The following is a 21,360-nucleotide window of genomic DNA, read 5'->3' on the forward strand; positions in this document are numbered from 1 at the left end:
GGCATGTGTTCGAAGCTAGGGAGTGTCACTTGATTGCATTACATCCATCAAAACCACTTCAGACTGAGTCTAAGAGGAGAGGCTAGTTTGGATGATTCAGATCTTATATGAAAATAGAAAGCCAGCTGAACGCACCGCTCAGCTGAAGGCTGTTGAAATCTGACACAAGCCTAAGGAGACATAAATCTGTTTTAACAACTTTAAAGATTTCCCTAGATTTATTTCCTGCTCTCTCTATCCTGTTTTCCAGATGAGCCTCTTGGCTATTTTGACTTCAGTTTAGTTTTTTTTTTAGAGCAACCTTGTACATAGCCTTGAAGTAAGAGTTATAATATTTTCTCCATTGTCTCTCTAAGGTTTTGCATTGTTTCTTTACTTCCCAGAGACGATATGTGTACCAGGGACTGGACAGCTTAATTCTGCATAGTATATGTTGGGCCACTGGCGTTAGCTTATGGGTTGTGCCATGGATCCACCTGTCCAAGAGACAGGCATCATCCTCCACTTCACCTGAGAGAGAGGGGGCACTCTCTTCCAGGGAGCTAGTGAAATCCAAAGGCTGATGTTAGAACTGTGGGTCTCTAGTTGGCAGAGGTAGGTACCACTGTCCAAATAGGGACACTTGCTTCTAGTCAGGGTAAGGAGGATACACTCTTTAGATAATCCCTGCTCACCCCCTTGGTAGCTTGGCACGAGCAGTCAGGCTTATCAAAGGCAATGTGCAAAGTATTTGTACCAACACTCACAGTAGCACAGTGAAAACACCACAAACTGACTCCACAACAGTTTAGAAAAATAAAGGTATTTAATGTAAACTAAAGACCAAAATGACAAAAATCCAACATACACAGTTCAAGAATATGGTTTCAAAAGTGTTCTTAAGGTTGCGTTAAAATAATGCACAGTTGTGTCACGTTTTAGCCAGCAGTACCTTTAGATGCGACAAAAGTTCCAAGTGAAAGCTGTAGCGGTGAAAAGCAAGCAATGTGAGACCCTGGGGAGGTGATGAGACAACCCCGCTGGACGTAGCGGGCGTGTTGCAGTGACTCCGATCTGTATGAGGAGGGATGCGATACCTTGCGTGGATTCCGGTGCACAGGTTTCGGTGGAAGAGGCTCGCAAAAGGTACGAGACGATGATCTTCAGGACGGCGACGATCTCCAGTGCGGCGACAATGCGTGGCTCAGCGTCGATCTTCTCCTCTCGCGGCCCCTCGATGCGATGGCTCTGCGTCGACTCTCGCAGCGACGTGATGCGGTCTGCAAACAATCGGTGTGACGATCTCACCCAGTGACGACAGGCTCTGCGTCGATACTCACAGCGTTGGTAATCTTCCTGCATCGGACTGGTGCGTCCCGCAAGAAAGAATGCGACGACTCTGGCAGCGACAACAGGCGCTGCGACGATCTCGGCCTTCGTGGTGGTGGGAATTTTCTCGCACTGATGGGGATGCGCTCTGCAAGCTAGCAATGCGTTAAAACTTGCAGACAGTCTTTAAAATCTTGGTTTCCAGCTTCCCAACACAGGTACAACTTCCAGAGGCACCAAAACTGTCCAAAGCACTCTTGGAAGGACAGAACTCTCTCAGCAGAGTTCAGGGAAGCTGGGGAAGAAGTCATTTTGTTCCTGAGACTTCTTAACAGGGAGCCAGCTCTTCTCAGTCCCTTGGAGATTCCTTCAAGCAAGGGGACACAGCACAAAGCAACGTCCTTCCCCTCTCCTTGGCAGCAAAGCAACTGCAGGTCAGTCTTCCTTCTTCAGTCTTCCAGCTTTCTATTTGGCAGAGGTTCCTTCTTGATTCCAGGCTGATCTAATTTTCTGTAGTCTGGGGTCCTGTACTTATACCCCTAAAAGTCTTTGTTCCCTTTGTGCAGGAGGGCTCTGAGCCCGGTCTGAGCCAGTTCTTGATGTTCCTTGAGCACTTTGTTTTCCTGGCCTCTCCTTTCCTTTCAGAGAGTGGGGCAGGGTCGTCAGCCGCCCAGCAGAAGGTGGAGCCAGCATTGTGGAAGGCAGGCACACCCCTATTCAGACCCAGGTGCTACCCCCTCCCACCACTCTAGATGCAGATGGAGCTATTTAGCCCAGGGATGGCCCACTCAACCTCAGGGAGCCACCCAGCTCCTGCCACTCACAAACCAGACAGTCAATTCACAAACAGGCCAAGGCACACAGAAAGGTCAGACAAGAGAACAGCAACTTCCTAAAAGTGCTGTTCTCAAACACAGGATTTAAAAACCACCTTTTCTAAAGATGTGTTATTAAATTCTGAGTTTAGGGAAACATTATACACAGCATTCCCCCATTATAGCCTATGGGCAAGATAGCCTTTCAATAGTGAAAAAACGAAAATGGCTGTAATTCACTACCAGAGCATGTCATCCACACTAGTACATGCTCTACCTTTCACATACACTGCACCCTGCCCAGGTGGGTACCTTGGGCCTTCCATAGCGGTGCCCAATGTGTATAGAAAGGGAAGGGTTAGGCCTGGACAGTGGGGACACTGGCCAGGTTGACATGGCAGTTCACAGACTGCACACAGGCACTGCTGTGGCCGGCCTGAGACCCCATTTTAGGGCTACTCATGTGGGTTGCACAATCAGCGCTGCTGGCCCACTAGTAACATTTTTATCACCAGCCCTGGCACACTCAGTGAACTTTACTAGGGACTTCTTGGTGATACAAATATGCCAATCACGAATAACCAATAACAATTACAATTTACACAGAGAGCATGTGCACTTTAGCACTGATCAGTAGTGGTAAAGTGCCCAGAGTCCCAGGAAAAGTAAGGGAGGAAGAAGCAAAAAGTTTGGGGATAACCCTGCAAAAAGGGCCATTCAGCTGAACTCTAAAAAATGCTCTGGAATCATATGGGGTTTTAATTGGAAGGGGTTTCACTTGTACTAAGACCAGCCAGTCAAACTTAATCAAGTGCTGGTTTGTCCAGGTTTGCGGAAAGACCAGAGCATTGAATAGAGCTTGAAGGAAAAAAACAATAAAGATAGATATGAGTATTAAATAAAGCTCGCGGAAAAAAAACAATCCTATGCCATTGCTAAAGGCCTTTGCATACCACTGCTACAGCTCTGCTGCATTATATGTTACTACCAGTCAGCCTAAAACCATGCACATAGCCTGTCTTAAGTAGCACATCTGACTGATCTTGTAGAAAAGATGTATACAGTTCAACACTGCACTATCCTAAACCACATTGTACCTTGGAGTCAGAGGTGAAAAGTAACCCTTAGCATTGTTGTTGCAGACGTACTCTTAGAGAACCTCAGCCTGTCCATCCTCCACAGCTCCTTTTCTTTATATTTACTCTTCGGGCCATTCCTGCATAACTGACCATATGGTGTGTTGGAATACCAGGAGTCTTGGTCAGTTATTTCATGCAGTTAATTTTCAATATTAAATTTTTCTGTTGTTACACTGGAACCTCATACATTATGTTGCATCATTGGAAGGTTTGAGTGAATACCATTCGCCAGTAACCAATAAGTGTACTTGTGACCTAGTTTAACACTGTTGTTCTTACTCTAGGTACAGACGTTATCTGTCCCAGAAACCAGCGATGTAAAACACTTTTCTGCAGGTGACGAAGACTATTTGGTCATAGCCAGTAGGATGGCCATTCCAGAAACCTCCCAGGTTAGTTCTTCGGATATGTTTCACACAACTCATACCACATAATGCATGTTTGTAATTGTTGTCCTATGAGGTTCTAGCCCAGCTTTTACCTTGTTACGTGATATATAGAAGCAAAGACCCACTTCGCGGTATGCTGTGAATAATTTTGCTGAACTAGAGGTATATATTGAAAAGTGATTTTCTCTCCAGTGGCAACTATTGTTGTGCCCCTGAAAAATCAGTAGGGGACCTTAAATTGTTGGTGTCAAAAAATAAGAGGTTTACATTTTTTAGAAACATTTCCATTTTATGTCTTATCTAATTGCACAGAATTGCGGGATTGCCCTGGAGTCGAATTAATTGGTGCTTTGATAAATCATAAGGGAAGTATCCACATTAAAGCTCCACAACAGCTAGAAACGTTCGTTTTTCAACCTGTTGGCTGCGTCGGATGTTCAGCTCCAGTGCTGAACGTTCGAAAAACGGTAGTGCACGCGACTACCGTTGGCCGACGGCAGCAGCCAACAGGTTAAAAGGACCTGTTGGTTTGAAAGTAGTTGGTGATGAAATTGACCAACTCTAACCTTACGACTGGCCTGCTGTGTTTTACTCAAGAAGCCGCTGCTCTGCAGTGGTCTGTTCCAAAAAACAACAGCGTAGACCTTGCTTCTGGTTGCATTTACAATGTCAATGCATCTAAATTGAGAACCCAGTTGGAGGCAACTACACGAGGTGGACACATCCATCCTGGAGGCATGTGAGGAAGAAGAGGAGTAGATGTTGTGAATATGGAGAAATGCAAGTGAGTTGCTCCTGCTCAACTGCATTTCCTAGAGAACGTGTTTTAAATGGCACCCTATTCTATAGCCAGGCTCCTGACCCGCTAGTGAAAGGTCCTGTATTAGGTGCAAATAACACATCAATGCCATTAACAAAAACCTCTCTTTGGCAAAAGGATGTGACCTTCTTTGAATACCACCATTAACTATCAAAAATTTTAGTATTCAATGGAGTATGTGCATTTTTTAATTACAACCTCAAATGTTAAATATTTTACTGTACCGCCGTATAATTTTTAAAAGAAATAGGTGTATTTATTGCAAATGCACATGCAGGCTTTCGTACATACACAACAATCATTGCCTTCACACATTTAGGACCTGAAAGTGAAAACTGTTTCATTCAGCCGCGGCCCGTGGAGGGAGTTCCATGGGGCAGAAAGGCGGGGCGTGCCCTGCATCTCAAAATGCGATGCAGTGCGCGCTACAAAATTTGTTTTATTTAATAAATTGTTTACTTACCTCACATTATCCATATTCCGGTGTTTAGCACCCCCCACCGTGCCCCTCCCCTGCCCTGCCTTCCTGCCCCACGGAACTCCCTCTATGGGCCGCGGCTGCCTTATAGTACAAATTGCAATCTGCTTGTGACATAAGTGCCAGCACAAAAAAAACTATGTTCTGCACACTAAGGCCCCGAATCGCAAAAGTTAAGATAGACCAAAAGTCTAACTTAGGCCAAAAGCTTAGCTTTACTACTTTTTGATATTCACAAAGGTAAGTTACTACTAGTAAAGTTAGACTTTTGGTTTAAGTTTACCTTTATGAATACCGAAAAGTAGTAAAGTTACATTTTTGGTCAGAGTTTACCTTTGTGAATACCGAAAAGTAGCAAAGTTAGACTTTTGGTCTAAGTTTACCTTTGTAAATACCGAAGAGTTAATTTGCACAAAAGTGTTAGTTTTCTTTTGGGAATCAGGCTTTAGATGGTACAAATACACGGAATAGGCCACAGTCATTCTGCAAACAACAAGAAAACGACAGAACTACATTTTTTCCAGCAATATTATATGCATACTGTAGATTGTCACTGAAACAGAATTTTTTACAAATTGGGTATTTGCAGATTCGCGGTTCCAGCTCGACCATGGGCATCCGCAGAAATGTTTCCAGGGGGGGGCAACATTTTAACTTCATCACCATCCTCCGACATGATTGAGCACAAGTATTAAATACATTTAAAAAAATCTAATAAGACAAAGAGCTTAAATAAACAAAGAAATCCATAGGGGGAAGAGAAAAATCTTGTGAGGCGCCACATCAGACAACCTGGCAAGTAATAAAACAGACGGAAAACTAAAAATGACCGTAAAAAAACAAGAACATTCTAAATCAGGTTGATGCGGTTCTAGAGCATGGGTACTCACAAACCTTCTCTCTGGGGCCAAATTTACAGTGTGGTTTGTGGCCGAGGGTCGCACTGGTGGGGGCGGGGTCAGGGAGGGAGGGCGTGGGGCTAGAGCAACAAAAAAACTATGACCATGAGGTTGAACACAGGTCCCTGCAGCAGACGCCTTCATCTGCTGAGCCACCAGACCCGGCATACACACATCTTTCTTTCTCTCTCTCTCTGTCTGTCTCTCTGTCTCCCTCCCTCTCTCTCTGTCTCCTTCCCTCTCTCTCCCTCCCTCTCTCTATCTCTCTCTCTCTCTCCCTCGCTCTCTGTCTCCCTCTGTCTCACTCAGTCTATCTCTCACCCTCCCTCTCTCTCACCCTCCCTCTCTCTCTCCCTCTCCCTCTCCCTCTCTTTCTCTCTCCCTCTCTCTCCCGCTGTCTCTCTCCCTCTGTCTCTCTCTCTCTCCCTCTCACTCCATCCCTCTCTCTGTCTCCCTCCCTCTCTCTCCCTCTCCCTCTCTCTGTCTCCCTCCGTCTCTCCCCCTCCCTCTGTCTCTCTCCCTCTGTCTCTCTCCCTCTGTCTCTCTCCCTTTCCCTCTCTCTCCTTCCTCTATCTCATCCCTCTCTCTCCATCCATCTCGCTGTCTCCCTCACTCTCTCTCCCTCTCCCTCCCTCCGTCTCTCTCCCTCCCTTCCTCTTTCTCCCTCCCTCCCTCTCTCTCCCTTCCTCCCTCTATCCCTCCCTCTCAACCCCTCCCTTTCCATCCCTCTCTATCCCTCGCTTTCTCTCCCTCCCTCTCTTTCCCTCCTGTCTGGCTCCCTCCCTCTGTCTGTCTGTCTCCCTCCCTTTGTCTGTCTCCCTCCCTCTGTCTGTCTGTCGACCTCCCTCTGTCTGTCTGTCGACCTCCCTCTGTCTGTCTGTCGACCTCCCTCTGTCTGTCTGTCGCCCTCCCTCTGTCTGTCTGTCGCCCTCCCTGTCTGTCGCCCTCCCTCTGTCTGTCACCCTCCCTCCCTCTGTCTGTCTCACTCCCTCTGTCTCCCTCCCTCTCTCTGTCTCACAGTCTCACTCCCTTTGTCTCACTCTCTTTGTCTCACGCCCTCTGTCTGTCACCCTCTGTCTGTCACCCTCTGTCTGTCTGTCACCCTCTATCTGTCTGTCGCCCTGTGTCTGTCTGTCGCCCTCTGTCTGTCTGTCGCCCTCTGTCTGTCTGTCGCCATCTGTCTCCCTCCCTCTCCCTCCCTCTGTCTCCCTCTCTGTCTCCCTCCCTCTGTCTCCCTCCCTCTGTCTCCCTCCCTCTGTCTCCCTCTCTTGTCTCCCTCTCTCTGTCTCCCTCCCTCTGTCTGTCTCCCTCTGTCTGTCTCCCTCCCTCTGTCTCCTTGTCTCCCTCTGTCTCCTTGTCTCTCTCTGTCGCCCTCTGTTTGTCGCCCTCTGTCTGTCGCCCTCTGTCTGTCGCCGTCTGTCTGTCGCCCTCTGTCTGTCGCCCTCTGTCTCCCTTCTTCTGTCTGTGTCCCTCCCTCTGCCTCCCTTTCTCTGCCTCCCTCCCCCTGCCTCCCCCCCTGCCTACCTCTGTCTCCCTCCCTCTGTCTCCCTCCCTCTGTCTCCCACCCTGTCTGTCTCCCTCCCTCTCTGTCTCCCTCTCTCTCTGTCTCCCTCTCTCTCTGTCTCCCTCCCTCTCTGTCTCCCTCTCTCTATGACTCCCTCTCTCTAGGTCTCCCTCTGCCTCCCTCTGTCTCCCTCCCTCTGTCTGTCTCCCTTCCTCTGTTTGTCTCTGACTGTCTCCCTTTATCTGTCTCCCTGTCTGTGTCCCTCCCTCTGTAGCCCCCTTCTTCTTTCTGTTGCCCTGTCTCCCTCCATCTGTCTCCGTCCCTCTCTCTCTCTCTCCCTCTGTACCCCGCCCTATCTGTCCCCTGCCCTATCTGTCTCCCTCTTTCTGTCTCCCTCTCTCTGTCTCCCTCCCTCTGTCTCCCTCCCTCTGTCTCCCTCCTTCTGTCTCCCTCTGCCTCCGTTTCTCTCCCTTGTGTGTCCCTCCCTCCCTGTCTCCCTCCCTCTGTCTCCCTCTCTCTGTCTCCCTCCCTCTGTCTCCCTCCCTCTGTCTCCCTTCCTCTGTCTTCCTCGCTCTGTCTTCCTCGCTCTGTCTTCCTTGTGTGTCCCTCCCTCCCTGTCTCCCTCCCTCTGTCTTCCTCGCTCTGTCTTCCTCTCTCTGTCTTCCTCTTTCTGTGTTTCCCTCTCTCTCTGACTCCCTCCCTCTCTCTGTCTCCCTCCCTCCCTCTGTCTGTCTCTCTCCTGGTCTGTCTCCCTCCCTCTATCGTCCCCCTCCCTCTGTCTGTTGCCCTCTGTCTCTCTCCCTCTGTCCCCAGCCCTATCTGTCCCGCACCCTATCTGTCCCCCGCCCTATCTGTCTCCCTCTCTCTCTGTCTCCCTCTGTCTGTCTCTGTGTCCACCCGCAGTCTCCCTCCCTCAGTCTCCCTCCCTCAGTCTCCCTCCCTTAGTCTCCGTCCCTCAGTCTCCCTGCCTTAGTCTCCGTCCCTCAGTCTCTCACCCTCAGTCTCCGTCCCTCAGTCTCTGTCCCTCAGTCTCCGTCCCTCTGTCCCCCTCTCTCTCTGTCTCCCTCTCTCTCGGTCTTCCTCTCTCTCGGTCTCCCTCTCTCAGTCTCTCTACCCCTGTCTGTCTCCCACCCTGTATCTCCCTCTATCTGTCTCCCTGTCTGTCTGTCTCCCTCCCTATGTCGCCCCCTTCCCTCTGTTGCCCCTTCCATCTGTCTGTCTCCTTCTGTCTGTCGCCCTCTGTCTCCCTGCCTCATTGTGCTTATCTATAATAATGTCCCCCCTCGCCTCTTTCACTATCTTCTCTCGTCAATTATTTCTCACTCTTTCCTCTCCCCCTCCCCGTTTGTCTCTACTCCCCACTACGTCTCTTATATTTCCTTTTGGCTCTGTCTCTCTCTTTTATCTTTCCTATGCTCTTACGTCTCCCTTAGCCTCAACATGGAGGGTTAGTTACATTTTTCCACTACAACATTGTCAAAATCGAATTTTCATTTTTTTTCCATTTTAAGTCATATTGTTCTTTAAATGTAGTTATTTCAGTCCTTAGTGTTTTTTCCGGAGTATTTCCACTCTTAGCTGTATTAGCACTCTCCCCATTGCACATATTCATAACAATGAAACTTTCAATTTCAATCCGGTCTGTCACTTCACAGTTTTTAAACTAAGAATGTTGGCACTAACCCCGCTCCCCAAACGACGCCCCCACCCACGCCCCTTAGCTTTGTATCTGATCGTTGTGGCCTGCTGTGAGGGACTAAAGCTCACGGCCCCTGCTAATTGTGCTGCTTGAAAGCATCAGCAGCTCCCCAAGAACTCAACGTCATCTCCTGAGGCCTGGGATGGGGGGAGATGCTCCATGCTGTGTCTCCTCTGCCGGCCCATTGTCATACTGCCCATGACAATGGAACGGCTGCCTCTGTGACCTGCTGGGACTCACACTCGGGCTGTACTGTAGCAGCCTTTCAGGTGTCGCCCCAGCAGGAAAGTCGGCCCAGGTATGTGGGCCATCCTCTAGAACTGGGCCTGGATCCAGGGGGGGGGGGCAAGCGCCCCCTCTTGCCCCCCCCCCCCCCTGCGGACGCCCATGAGCTCGACTTTTCTGCAAACATTAACGTTGAAAATTAAAAGGGACGTTATTAACAGGCTAAGAGTGCTGCACATGCAGCTCCGTCTGTACCATGGTGAAACTATCAGGAAATTCATGTATGCAACAGGCACTATTTCTCCTGTGGGATATGCATTTTTATGTGATACATTATTGGATTCTACTCGGCCCACACGTTTCTGATGCACGATGAAGATATTTGTATTCTGTGGCAGACCTTAAAGTGTTGAATTATCTCATTCCGTCCCCTTCCCAAATGGTTACGAAGCCTGTTACTTTTTATCTAATACATTTGGGAAGGTGCGTTTTACTCTGGAGAGATGAGTCATGTTTCAATTGTTTAATGGTGGGGCGGGAACAGCAAGGCTTGGTTTGCACAGACGATTATCTCACTGTGCAACCTTTCACTTTAGTGTCCTTTTTGAGGCATGAAAGCACCTTGTTATAAGGCAATGTGTTTTCAACAAAAGGCTTGATAACTTCCAGGAGTATTTTTTGTTAACATTTATTTCCTTATATGTATCCAACAACGCAAGACACAAAATGCAGTGTGACATCAATTACCAATACATAGGCGTACTTCAATAGGGACTAGGGTTCAAATTCCTTTATGAATTATTGTGGTTTGCTGTGTATGAAATATTACATAAGACTTTGATTCATCTTGATATAGGTTTTCAAGTGGACGAATGGGCTGTTTGTGCTACATCAAAACCTCCCTAGTTATGGGATGGCCCGAATTGCTTTGCTGCAAAGAGGAGGTGAAATTTACATGGCTGTTTCTCCTGTAAGCACCAACCAGAACTCACTGCTATACAACTGGTGGACAAACGAGTTTCGAAATCCGCAGGAAGTGCCAGTCAATGAAACAATACAGGTTGAAGCTGTGTCATCAGGAGGGGACATCTACCTGCTGTTTGCTAAAGGTATGGTTCTCGAGATGAAGTGAAAGTATCACTGAGCAATACTAGCTAAAGATCACTGTCCCCTCCTTTGTATATCGACTGAGAACAATTTGTGCACAGATGCGATTATTTGTTGGCGAGATCTTTCTAATTTATTAGAGCACTCTATTAAAACAATATTAATATTAATATGTAAATATGTAACTGAGAAGATGCACATATTGATTTCATGTTTAATTAAGTGAATATTCCCACAAACATACACTAAATAAGGATTGAAACCAGGTGGGATTGGTTGCTCTTTCAAGAAGACATGTATAAAATCTATTGATTTTGTATTTTGTACTAATCGAACCATTGTATGTCTCTTCTCAGCCTCAATCGCAGCAACCAGAACAACATGTGAAGTCTTTGTTTGGGAGACAGGACGACCATTTTTCAGGCATTTTCAGTCGATTCCTTTCATTGATTTAAAAACGATTCACAGCTTTACACCTCCTTCAGGGTTTGGTATGTTTTTCCTACAAAAGTGCATGTTATTTTTGTGATAGGTTGTAGTAGTTGCCTGTGCACTGGGTGTGTTTAATGTCAATGGGCGGTGCATAAGTGAAATAGTATGTTCATATTAAGTGTTTATGACATTGAACAAATTCAGTCACTGACATCAAGCAGATGATCTGCGGTGATCTATTTTTCTGCTTTCTTTCAGTCCAGATTCTACTGGCTGGCAAGAATGCGTCTGCCCTTTACTCTTGGAACTCGGAAACAAGTCGCTTCTCTCTGGTTCTTGAAGCTCCATCAGCGAACCAACTGGTTTCTGTTCCTGTGCGGTCCCTTAACTCAACCAAAAGCCTAATTGCACTAGCAGGAAGGAACTACTCACAGATCTATGAGCTTGTGTCCATCTCCAACCAGTCTGATTTTATACCCAGGTAAATGCACGACACCGAAACTTATGTTTTGTCCATTTATTAATTGATAATAGTTATTGTTTTGATTAAATACAAGTGCACTGTTTTCAGCAAGTTTTGAAGATTTTGTTGATATAGCACCCTAAATATGAAAAGGATAACTGTTCATTTTTGTTGTTTGTTGTTGTGCCTCCCTGCCCGGCTCTCCACCCCGCTCCCGCCTCCCAGCTGCTCCTTCCTCGCCCCCTCCACTATCCACATATGACAGATGCTTTTGCGCGCAGCGTTCACGCGCAGCGGTCGTGCCCTATGCGCGCCGAAGGTGCGCCAAAGGTAAGCCCGTCTACGCCCGTCCGCGCCTGGACCGGGCCCAGCGCCAGACCCCTGGCCCTCGCAAATCCCACTCCACTCGCATAACGTATGATGCCGCATCCCTCTCAGCACTCAACCCCGGCCGTCTCCAAGACTGCTACCAAGCCGCCCCTGGACACACCCATGGACCCTTCACCTGCCACTCCTGCAAGCTCGACTGCATCAGGACCCACACTAAATCCACAGACTCCAAACAGAGCTCCGACACTAACCACCTGAAGTGCATCCTACTCAACACCCGCTCGGTCCACAGACACGCCATTGAACTTTGGAACCTACTCGACACCACCTCGCCGGACGTCGCCTTCCTTACAGAAACCTGGATGAACGCCTTATCAGCTCCCGACATTGCCATAGCCATCCCGGACGGCTACAAGATCATCCGAAAGGACCGCACCATCCAAACCGGAGGAGGCATCGCCATCGTACATAAGAACTCCATCCGCATCACGACCAGCTCAGACGATAACCTTGCAGCCGCCGAACACCTTCACTTCCAGATCCACACCGATCCCAAGACCACACTCAAAGGCACCCTCACCTACAGACCACCAGGACCCCGCACACAATTCAGCAAAGACATCACTGACTTCATCAGCCCACACGCCCTCCCCTCCGAGGACTACATTCTACGGGGAGACCTCAACTTCCACCTGGAAAAGAAAAACGACAGCAACACCACCACCCTTCTGGAAAACCTGGCCAATCTCGGACTCGAACAACTTGTTAATACCCCCACCCACTATGCCGGGCACACGCTCGACCCAATCTTCACATCTAGCAAGCGCATCTCCTTCAACCACACCACAGTTCTCCACTGGACGGACCACAGCTGCGTTCACTTCAACTATAAAAAGACCACGACCCACAACCTCCCACAACCAATCCCCCGAAGAAACTGGAACAAAATTACCACCGACCAGCTCTTCACTTCGCTCCACCAAAACCTTCCTGCCAAATCATCGGACCCAAACCAAGCAGCCACCAACCTCACACAATGGATCACCCTCAGCGCCGACGAACTAGCACCCTTGAAAAACCATCAAATCAAGCAAAGTAGCAAAAAAGCCCCTTGGTTCAACGATGACCTTAAGACATCCAAGAAGTTATGTCGTACCCTCGAGAAAGCCTGGAGAAAAAACCCAACCACTGACAACCTGACCACCTTCAAGAACGCTACCCGCAAACACCACCAACTGATCCGATCCACCAAGAAATCAGCATTCAAGGATCGACTTGACAACAACGCCCACAACAGCAAGGAACTATTCAACATCGTCAAAGAATTTACCAACCCCACCACCGGCACCAACGACATCACCCCATCCCAAGACCTCTGCGACTGCCTAGCCTCTTTCTTCCACAACAAAATCGCCGACATACATAACAGCTTTGAAAACCAGTACGGAGACCAGTCCACTCCACCCACCCCCGAACCAAAACCCCCCTCTAACAACCTTTGCACCTGGAACCCAATCACCACTGAAGACAATATCCGCCTGATGAACTCCATCCACTCAGGATCACCAACCGAATACATGTCCCGACCACATTTTCAACAAAGCAGACTCCATCATCGCACCCCATCTCCGAGACGTCATCAACTGCTCCCTCAACTCCGCCACCTTCCCGGAAAGCTGGAAACATGCCGAACTCAGCGCCCTTCTGAAGAAACCCACAGCAGACCCCACTGACCTTATGAACTACCGTCCCATCTCGCGCCTCCCATTTCCTGCCAAAGTTATTGAGAAAGCCGTCAACAGTCAGCTCGCCACCTTCCTCGAATCCAACAAATCCCTCGACCCCTCGCAGTCCGGCTTCCGAGCCAAAGACAGCACCAAAACCGCCCTCATAGCAGCAACAGACGACATCCGAACACTACTGGACAACGGAGAAACAGTTGCCCTCATCCTACTCGACCTCTCCGCAGCCTTCGACACAGTCTGTCATAGCACCCTCAGCAACGTCGGAGTACAAGGAAAAGCATTGGACTGGATCATCTCGTTCCTCGCCAGAAGAACCCAGAGAGTCCGCCTCCCCCCTTTCAGATCGGAGCCCACTGAAGTCATCTGCGGCGTACCACAAGGATCTTCACTTAGTCCCACCCTCTTCAACATATACATGAGGCCCCTCGCATCCATCGCGCGCCAACACAACCTCAACATCATCTCCTTCGCAGACGACACCCAGCTGATCCTCTCCCTCATCAAAGACCCAAACACCGCCAAAACCAACTTACACAAAGGAATGAAAGATGTAGCCGAGTGGATGAAGAACAGCCGTTTAAAACTGAACTCGGACAAAACAGAAGTCCTAATCTTAGGCTCATCCCCTTCTGCTTGGGACGACTCATGGTGGCCACCGGCCCTGGGAACAGCACCCATACCAACGGACCACGCACGTAACCAGGGCTTTATCCTGGATTTCTCCCTCTCGATGACCAGACAAGTCAACGCCGTCTCATCATCATGCTTCAACATCCTACGCATGCTCAAAAAAATATTCCGTTGGATCCCCACCGAAACAAGAAAAATAGTCACCCACGCACTGGTCACAAGCCGACTGGATTACGGAAACACCCTTTATGCCGGAACCACAGCCAACCTACAGAAAAAACTCCAATGCATCCAAAACGCCTCAGCCAGACTCATACTAGACATCCCCCGCCAAGCTCACATTTCCGGTCACCTGAAAGACCTCCACTGGCTCCCCGTCAACAAAAGGATAACGTTCCGACTCCTCACCCACGCACACAAAGCCCTCTACGACCTAGGACCCGAATGCCTCAACACGCGCCTGTCCTTTTACACCCCCACCCGCCAACTACGTTCGTCCAATCAAGCCGTCGCCGCAATTCCACGCATCCACAGATCCACCATGGGGGGAAGATCCTTCTCCTACTTAGCGGCCAAAACCTGGAATTCTCTCCCCACCCACATCCGCCTTACACAGAACCACCTCTCCTTCAGAAAGCAACTTAAAACTTGGATATTCGATAAGTAAAGTACCCCCCCCCCCCTCCTCCTCCCACAAGTGCCTTGAGACCCTCTGGGTGAGTAGTGCGCTGTACAAATTTTTGAACTTGAACTTCATTAAAAGGTTTGGTTATCAACTTTATAATCTAAGATCTGATTCACAGAAACATGCCAACTACATGAAGGATGATTCACAAAAGCATTAGTAGTTTGCATTCTCTTACAATCCATTGTGACTCAAGCCCGCAACTTTTTACTCCATATTAGAAAAAGTGTGAGGAAGCCAAACTCCTTTCTGTTAGTGCCAATTGCACTAACATATTCGGTGAATATTCCCATTGTATTCCCACTTTGGGTGTTTGGGTCCAATTCATAAAAACATTTAGAACTACTTAAAAGACCACTACAAAAGTGAGGTTTTGAGGGTAAGAATTGGGGTAAACTCTTGTTATATGAACAACCCGGTAAAGCGGGCTATAATCAATGAGGAGGGAAGCTGCACTTGCTCTTTAGGGTCCAAATGTGATATGCCGCATATCTTACTTGATTGTTTGAATTTTTTGGACTTACGTATTAAGTTTTTAAAACCAATATTTATGAAATATAAGATCAAAACTAAGACCCAGGCAGTGACACTGATGACAGAAATGGCCCACTTAGATATTGCTGTGGCTATGGGGAAATATGTGCAAAAAGTGAAGGCATTTTTATATCTTTTTAACAAGTTTTAACAACTGGTTATCTTTAAAACAGATAATCGTGGGTTTTTAGATCAAATATGTTTTAGGATGTATTTATGTGTGTTAATTAAATGTTTTATTTAATTTTTTAGATGAATTTTTATTGATATGTATTGTTTGTGGACCAACGGTCCGAATAAACGTGAAATAAACCTGAACCTGAACCACTACAAAAGTACTATTGTACTCCAAAAAGCACTCGTGAATAGGTATTTGTATGACTTAGATATGGTCATAAATGTTCATATTTTGCACCAGTTAACTGATCAAAAAATATTTACATTTATGCATGCATACTTTCCTTCTGTTGAAGATCATCAGTTATTCATAGGAAAACAGTCATACACATGTTTTTCTAACTCTGCTTGTATTTATTCCACATATTTTTGTAAATTTTTCATGAATAGTTTGTCAAGAATACTGTACATAAATGTGTAGAACTTGCACTGAAGAAATTTCACAATTAAAGTCAGATTTTTTCTCGTTTTACCATTTGAAAATGTTCTTCCTGTTATGTCTTTCATCTCCACTAGAGATTTTGATGCATTTTGCTAAGTTTTCCTGTCAATTTTTTGGGTGTAACTTAGATGGCAGAAGAGTCTGGAAACACACTGACAACTTGTAGAAAAGAGCCCATGGTCTTCCACCTCAGCATTTAGAAAAGTTTTGCAATAATCTGTCAAGTTGGTCAGATACAGAACGCGGGAGCCATTGATGAGGGCCAGATATCTGACAGAAAATGCCCAAGCAGGATGATTTGTCCACGGAAGCCGACAAGCACTCATAGCTGGGTAGAAAACAATTGTTTGGCTTGCTGAAACTGTCCATGTTTGTATTTAGCCATTTTTTTGGCCGGACGAGCGTTGACGTTTCTTTCTGCTGAACCATGGAAATCACAGATTTCAGCAAAGCAAATGCTGTTGGTGGGGCAAGGAAGTGTAATTTTTGGCAAAGTCATCCTTTTGCGTAATGAAGGCTCCTTATTCAACCTGATTCTCTGGAACCCACAAATCTGGGGCTTTTGTCTTACACAAAGCCGCATTTTCTACAAAACAAACTTCAAGTAAGATTGACCTCTTGAGTAGTTGTTGAAATTGCCTTTTTTGGACTGAACAGAAACAGAGAGGTAACTGGGATCATCTCAATTACTCAGAGGCCTCCTTTGGTACTGGACCTATCGAAGACTTTTGGACTTCGGGTTATTAAGCAGAGCTTTATAGAAATACCCTTTGGAAAAACCAGAAACATGGCTCTTATGGATTCAGGGCTTGGATGACCTAGATTCTGGCTGTAGAAGAAGCAGATTTTCCGTGTTCCTCTGAAAAGCCAGTACATTTTCTTGTTACAAAGTAAATTGGGTGTATTCCTCCTACTTGCAAGTTCCCATTCCTATTTGGCCAAACATAAGTTGTTTGCAGAAGAACTAGAATGCCTGTAGTTGGTAAATCAAATAAAATTCCTGAATAGTTACAAACTCAGCACTCCCATCCATACTATATTGTAATCTACTGCATGTTCTGGGAGAGTTTTTTGTGGCACATGTATCCCCCAAGTGACTTTGCATGTCAAAATCCAGTATGGGTAATGACAACATTGTGCCACCAAACTGGATCAGCCACTAACCAGGTCTTTCCACTACACGTCAAAGGTTTCTTCTACGGGCACTTTCCAGGGCTGTCCCGCAGAAGAGAACTTAAGTTGTAAAAATAGTGAAAGTCCATTTACTGATGCTGTGAGAAGTTGGCCTGATATATAATGTTCACTATTCTAGTGAGCACTTTGTATCAGTCCAAACAACCCTTATTGATGATTGGTTGTAAGTCAACCTTTTAGACCAGCTATCCTAGTAGCATGGACAAGAGCAGTCTTTAGGCTAAACTCTAGAGGGCGTGTTAAGCCAGCTGTTATACCATCACATATACCCCTTGAACACCAAGTGAAAGGACACCACACAAGTTGTTATGAAAATAAAAGGATATTTATTTAGAACACAACAACCCTGGACTCTTTATGGAGACAGGGTGCTAAGCACAATACAAAGCTCTTAAAGAAATACTGAAAGTCGCACAATTTACACAAATGCCCGAGGGGCACGAAAAACCATATACTCTAAAAGTGGAATGCGAAATACTAGCAGGTAAGTAACTAGTCTCAAAAGCTTTGGGATCGCTAGGACTGTACTACTGAACCTTCAGATTACTAGCAGGAGGCCTAGGGGGATCGGGTGCAGAGTGTGCACTCTCACGCGGGATGCGGGACAAAGTCTATGGATGCTAGATTTCGTAAAGTTAGTGTTATCGGACGAATCCGACTAGGTAGAGCTGAAACGAAAAAGGATCTGGACCCTTAGATAGTTAAGCTATGCTGGAGCACCAAAATGCTCAGGTTCCCTAGCCCAGGGGCTGCGGCTGCATAGGTCTCAAAAGACGTCGGGAATCCTCGTTGCAGTCTATGGAGCCTGAAAGAAGAAGTTGCTGGCAGGCGACCAGTGATGAAGTTCGATGTGACCCAAGCCTGGATCGATGAAGAAGGATACCTGTAAGCAGAGGGGACCAAGTTCTGAATCACTAGCCAGTGATTAGGTGGGCACCTGGATGGCACCGGATGAAGTCACATCGACCAGGTGAGTGGGCGACGCTGGGCTCTGCAGTCTCTCGGACCAGGAGGCGTTGTCGGTGACCAGGATGGAGGTGCGAGCTGTCCCACAAAGGTATCTGCTGTCGACGTCGCTGGACCCAGGATAGGGGCAACAACTCTTGGCAAATGCAAGCCCACGCGGTGGACTCAAAATGGCGTCTGGAGTGGACCAGGAGGGTCCGGGGTGCTCCTCTGTTGGAGGGGAGCAAGGGCCAGTCTGGAGCAACCAGACCAGCGGTGTTGTCATCGTGGTGCGTCGTCAGGAGGGCCACAAGTCAGCAGGCAAGTAGCCGGACAACGCGGTGAGCAGCAAAGAGCAGAAGGGCCCCACGCAGATCTCGTGGATGCTGGGGGGCTGGACTTCGGTGCTGGAGCTGCTCAGGGTTAGGGCTTCTCAAACCCCAAAGCATTCACTCGAGGATCCCTCGGCGGTCGTGCTGGACAAGCGTCGTGCAGTCTTGAAGATGGCGGGTCCCTCGAGGTCTCGTCACACCCACGAATCTCAGCTGGGCTGATGATGCAGGTAGAGGTCAGAGGTGCCAGGGAAGCCGGTTCTCGTCGAGCTGGGCAGTCTTGATCCGGAGGAGAGACTTATAGCAAACCGCGATGCTTGGATGGTGCCTGCGGGTGCAGGGTGACTACTCCTTAGTCACAAGGGAGAAATCTTAAGAAGAAGTCTTGAGTTCCTTTCGTAGAAAGTAGTTTCAGGATTCAAAGATGATCTAATCTGGAAGGGTCCCCGCTCCTACCTTTATTCTAAAGAAAGGGGCTGGTACGCGACTAGGTCCTGCCCATGGGTGGGACCAGGAGGGGGGTGGTTACACCCCTCTCCTTTGTCCAGTCTCTCCCCAGCTCAGGGGCTGGTGTGCCCCTGGAACTGGTTTGAGCCGGCATATGCACAGTGAGCACCGGGGTGCCACTTGCAGTCACCTTCCTCTCAGCCCTGCCTACCTGGGATACACAAAACCCTGTCTGGGATGGTGCTAGCACCGCCCCTGACAGGAAACCCTGTGTCCAAGCTCTCCTCGCGGGAAGGACTCCCAGCAGCAGGAGGTCAGACTTGTGTCTGTGGTGGCAGCATCCATTTTGTGATGCTGAGGCTCGAGTTAACTTTAACCGGGGTTCACAGTTACATAATGTCGTGTCCCTCTAGAAGGGTGGAATGCTAACCCCGTCGCCAGAATTGGTGAGGGGTTAGTATTCCAATTCATATGACACCTTACTCGACATGTTTTGATAAAGCGATACCAAAGTTGGCAAATAACCGCGAGGATTATAAGGCACTTAAGAGTATATGGTACTCGTTATCATGGAACAGCTATTAGGACTTGGTTCCGCAAGCTGCAGACAGGCTCAGCTCATGCCAGAGCACCATCTCACATAATTCCAAGCACTCTGCCTTCAGGATTGATAAGGCCTGCCATAGGAGTGACTGATAGGAATACATGTGTCCATTTTTAGGGTTAGATATAGGAATACTATATCTAAAGCAAAGGGTGATTACACCACCTTGCCCCAGCTGTCGTGCAGCCAGTTGTGTCAGATTTGGATGGCCAGCCAGGGGTGGCATAATACATGCTGCAGCCCCTGGTAGGCCCTGGGTACACCTATGCCCTGGGTACCTAAGGTACACTGTACAGGGACTGATAAGGTGACTCAGTATCCAATTAGATATGTACCTAAGGTACATGGAATCCATTTTACAGAGAGAGCAGTAGGCCTGGGGCCCTGAATAGCAGGGTCCCAGGTCAACTAAGTCGAAAAACCAGCAAAACACCAGGCAAAAAGTTGGGGGTAACCATAGTCAGGTATCCACCCTCCTACAGATGCCACTAAAAATGGCAACGTTTTAAATCAACCGAATGAACAAATAATAGAATTACATATGCTACCAGAAGGCAATTGGAATATAAACATTTTGTTGGGAAATTATGTAAAGGCCTAAAAACCTTAAGGTGCTGATATCGATATTTTTACCAAGTTAAAACTTTAGTCTGACTCTTGAGAGCACATCATTGGAGTAGCATTGGGATCTGACTCAGTGAAACAAGTTCCGTCATACTTAGATGTAATACTGGATATCAATCTTCTCAAGACCGTAATATCAAGGCTGTAGTTCACAGGTTTTCTGTGAATTAGGTCAGGTTGCAGTGGCATTTACAGTAGAGAGTCCTAAAGAACAGGAATAAAGTCCAAGCTGCGTTGATGCACCCTTGAAAAAACCCAGTCAGGATGCAAGACATGGTGTGAGCAAATTGAAATGCCATGTTTTTTTCAGTAATTAAATATAATGGGATTGCCTTGTGTCCCTCAGAACCGCTGTATATAAGTATAAACTACAAGTTGTCCTGTCAAGTGTCACAATTTCAGCAGGAATTGTGAGAAATGCTTTTTATTAAGCATGGAAATGAAGGATCCAATGATGATCCCTATCAGAGCTACGCCAGAGCTACCATTAGTGATTCCTTACTTGTCTCAGCACATGGAACTTCTTAATATCCACAAACCACGACAATGAAGAGTGATTCAACAATAACATATATTATTCTGGCTCTCCAAAACACACAGATTACATATAATACAATCAATTAAACTAACATAACGTGGCAAATTCAAACAATTTTTACAGTGTTGACATATGCAGACATGATAAAACATAAAAGCCACACAAAGTCAAATGTCCACACTAGTGACGTTCAAAGTATCCTTGTGTTGTTTCCTTTATATATTTCTAGGATAGCTGATGCAGGACATTGGATAATTACGCCGACGTTTCGATCCTCTGATAATGTGTTAATGATTATACATCTTAGCCGGTCTTCCTCTGAACTAAAAACCAAGAAGGGGAGAGACCCCAAAAGGAGAATCCAGGATCACAAAATGAGCATCCTGCGAAATAACATCAATGCCTAATCCATGTGCTCATGGTCCCCAGCCAGGGTACTCAAGTTATGTAAAGTGTGGTAAGTATTACCCAATCATCCTTTTCTGTAAAGTACACAAAACTCTCTCAAATTAATTCTTGGTGATTGTGTGGGGGAAATGGATCCCTGTCAGCAGCTGAAAGCTGCTGTATGCCCTCTTCATGAGCATTCTTCGCATGAAGAGGATGTACGGCAAGCTTTCAGCTGCTGATAGGGATCAATTTCCCAACACAATCACCAAGAATGTATTTGAAAGGGTTTATGTACTTTACAGAAAAGGATGATTTGGTAATACTTACCACACTTTACATACCTTGAATATTGTTGATTTCTGAGCAAACCTACTCTGTTATAGAATGTGAACCAATGGTGGCAGTGTCAGGTGCAGAGTACTTCCGGACGTGCTTGTGGGGTGCAACAATCTTACTATGCACTGA

At 47.1% G+C, this 21,360-nt stretch overlaps 1 protein-coding gene across 1 annotated transcript in view; it reads left to right on the forward strand.

The window, feature by feature from the left end:
* The window catches only part of ADGRV1 (adhesion G protein-coupled receptor V1), a 1,865,288-nt gene that overhangs the window by 723,689 nt on the left and 1,120,239 nt on the right, over positions 1-21,360 (forward strand). Inside the window, exons 49-52 of the mRNA XM_086963519.1 lie at positions 3,547-3,654; positions 10,133-10,385; positions 10,740-10,874; positions 11,074-11,296. Of these exons, the coding sequence (XP_086819645.1) occupies positions 3,547-3,654; positions 10,133-10,385; positions 10,740-10,874; positions 11,074-11,296 (719 nt within the window). The remainder of the gene's footprint in view (positions 1-3,546; positions 3,655-10,132; positions 10,386-10,739; positions 10,875-11,073; positions 11,297-21,360) is intronic.

The sequence above is a fragment of the Lissotriton vulgaris genome, chromosome 3_1 (genome assembly GCF_964263255.1).
Source record: "Lissotriton vulgaris chromosome 3_1, aLisVul1.2, whole genome shotgun sequence".
NCBI classification, from domain to species: Eukaryota; Metazoa; Chordata; class Amphibia; order Caudata; family Salamandridae; genus Lissotriton; species Lissotriton vulgaris.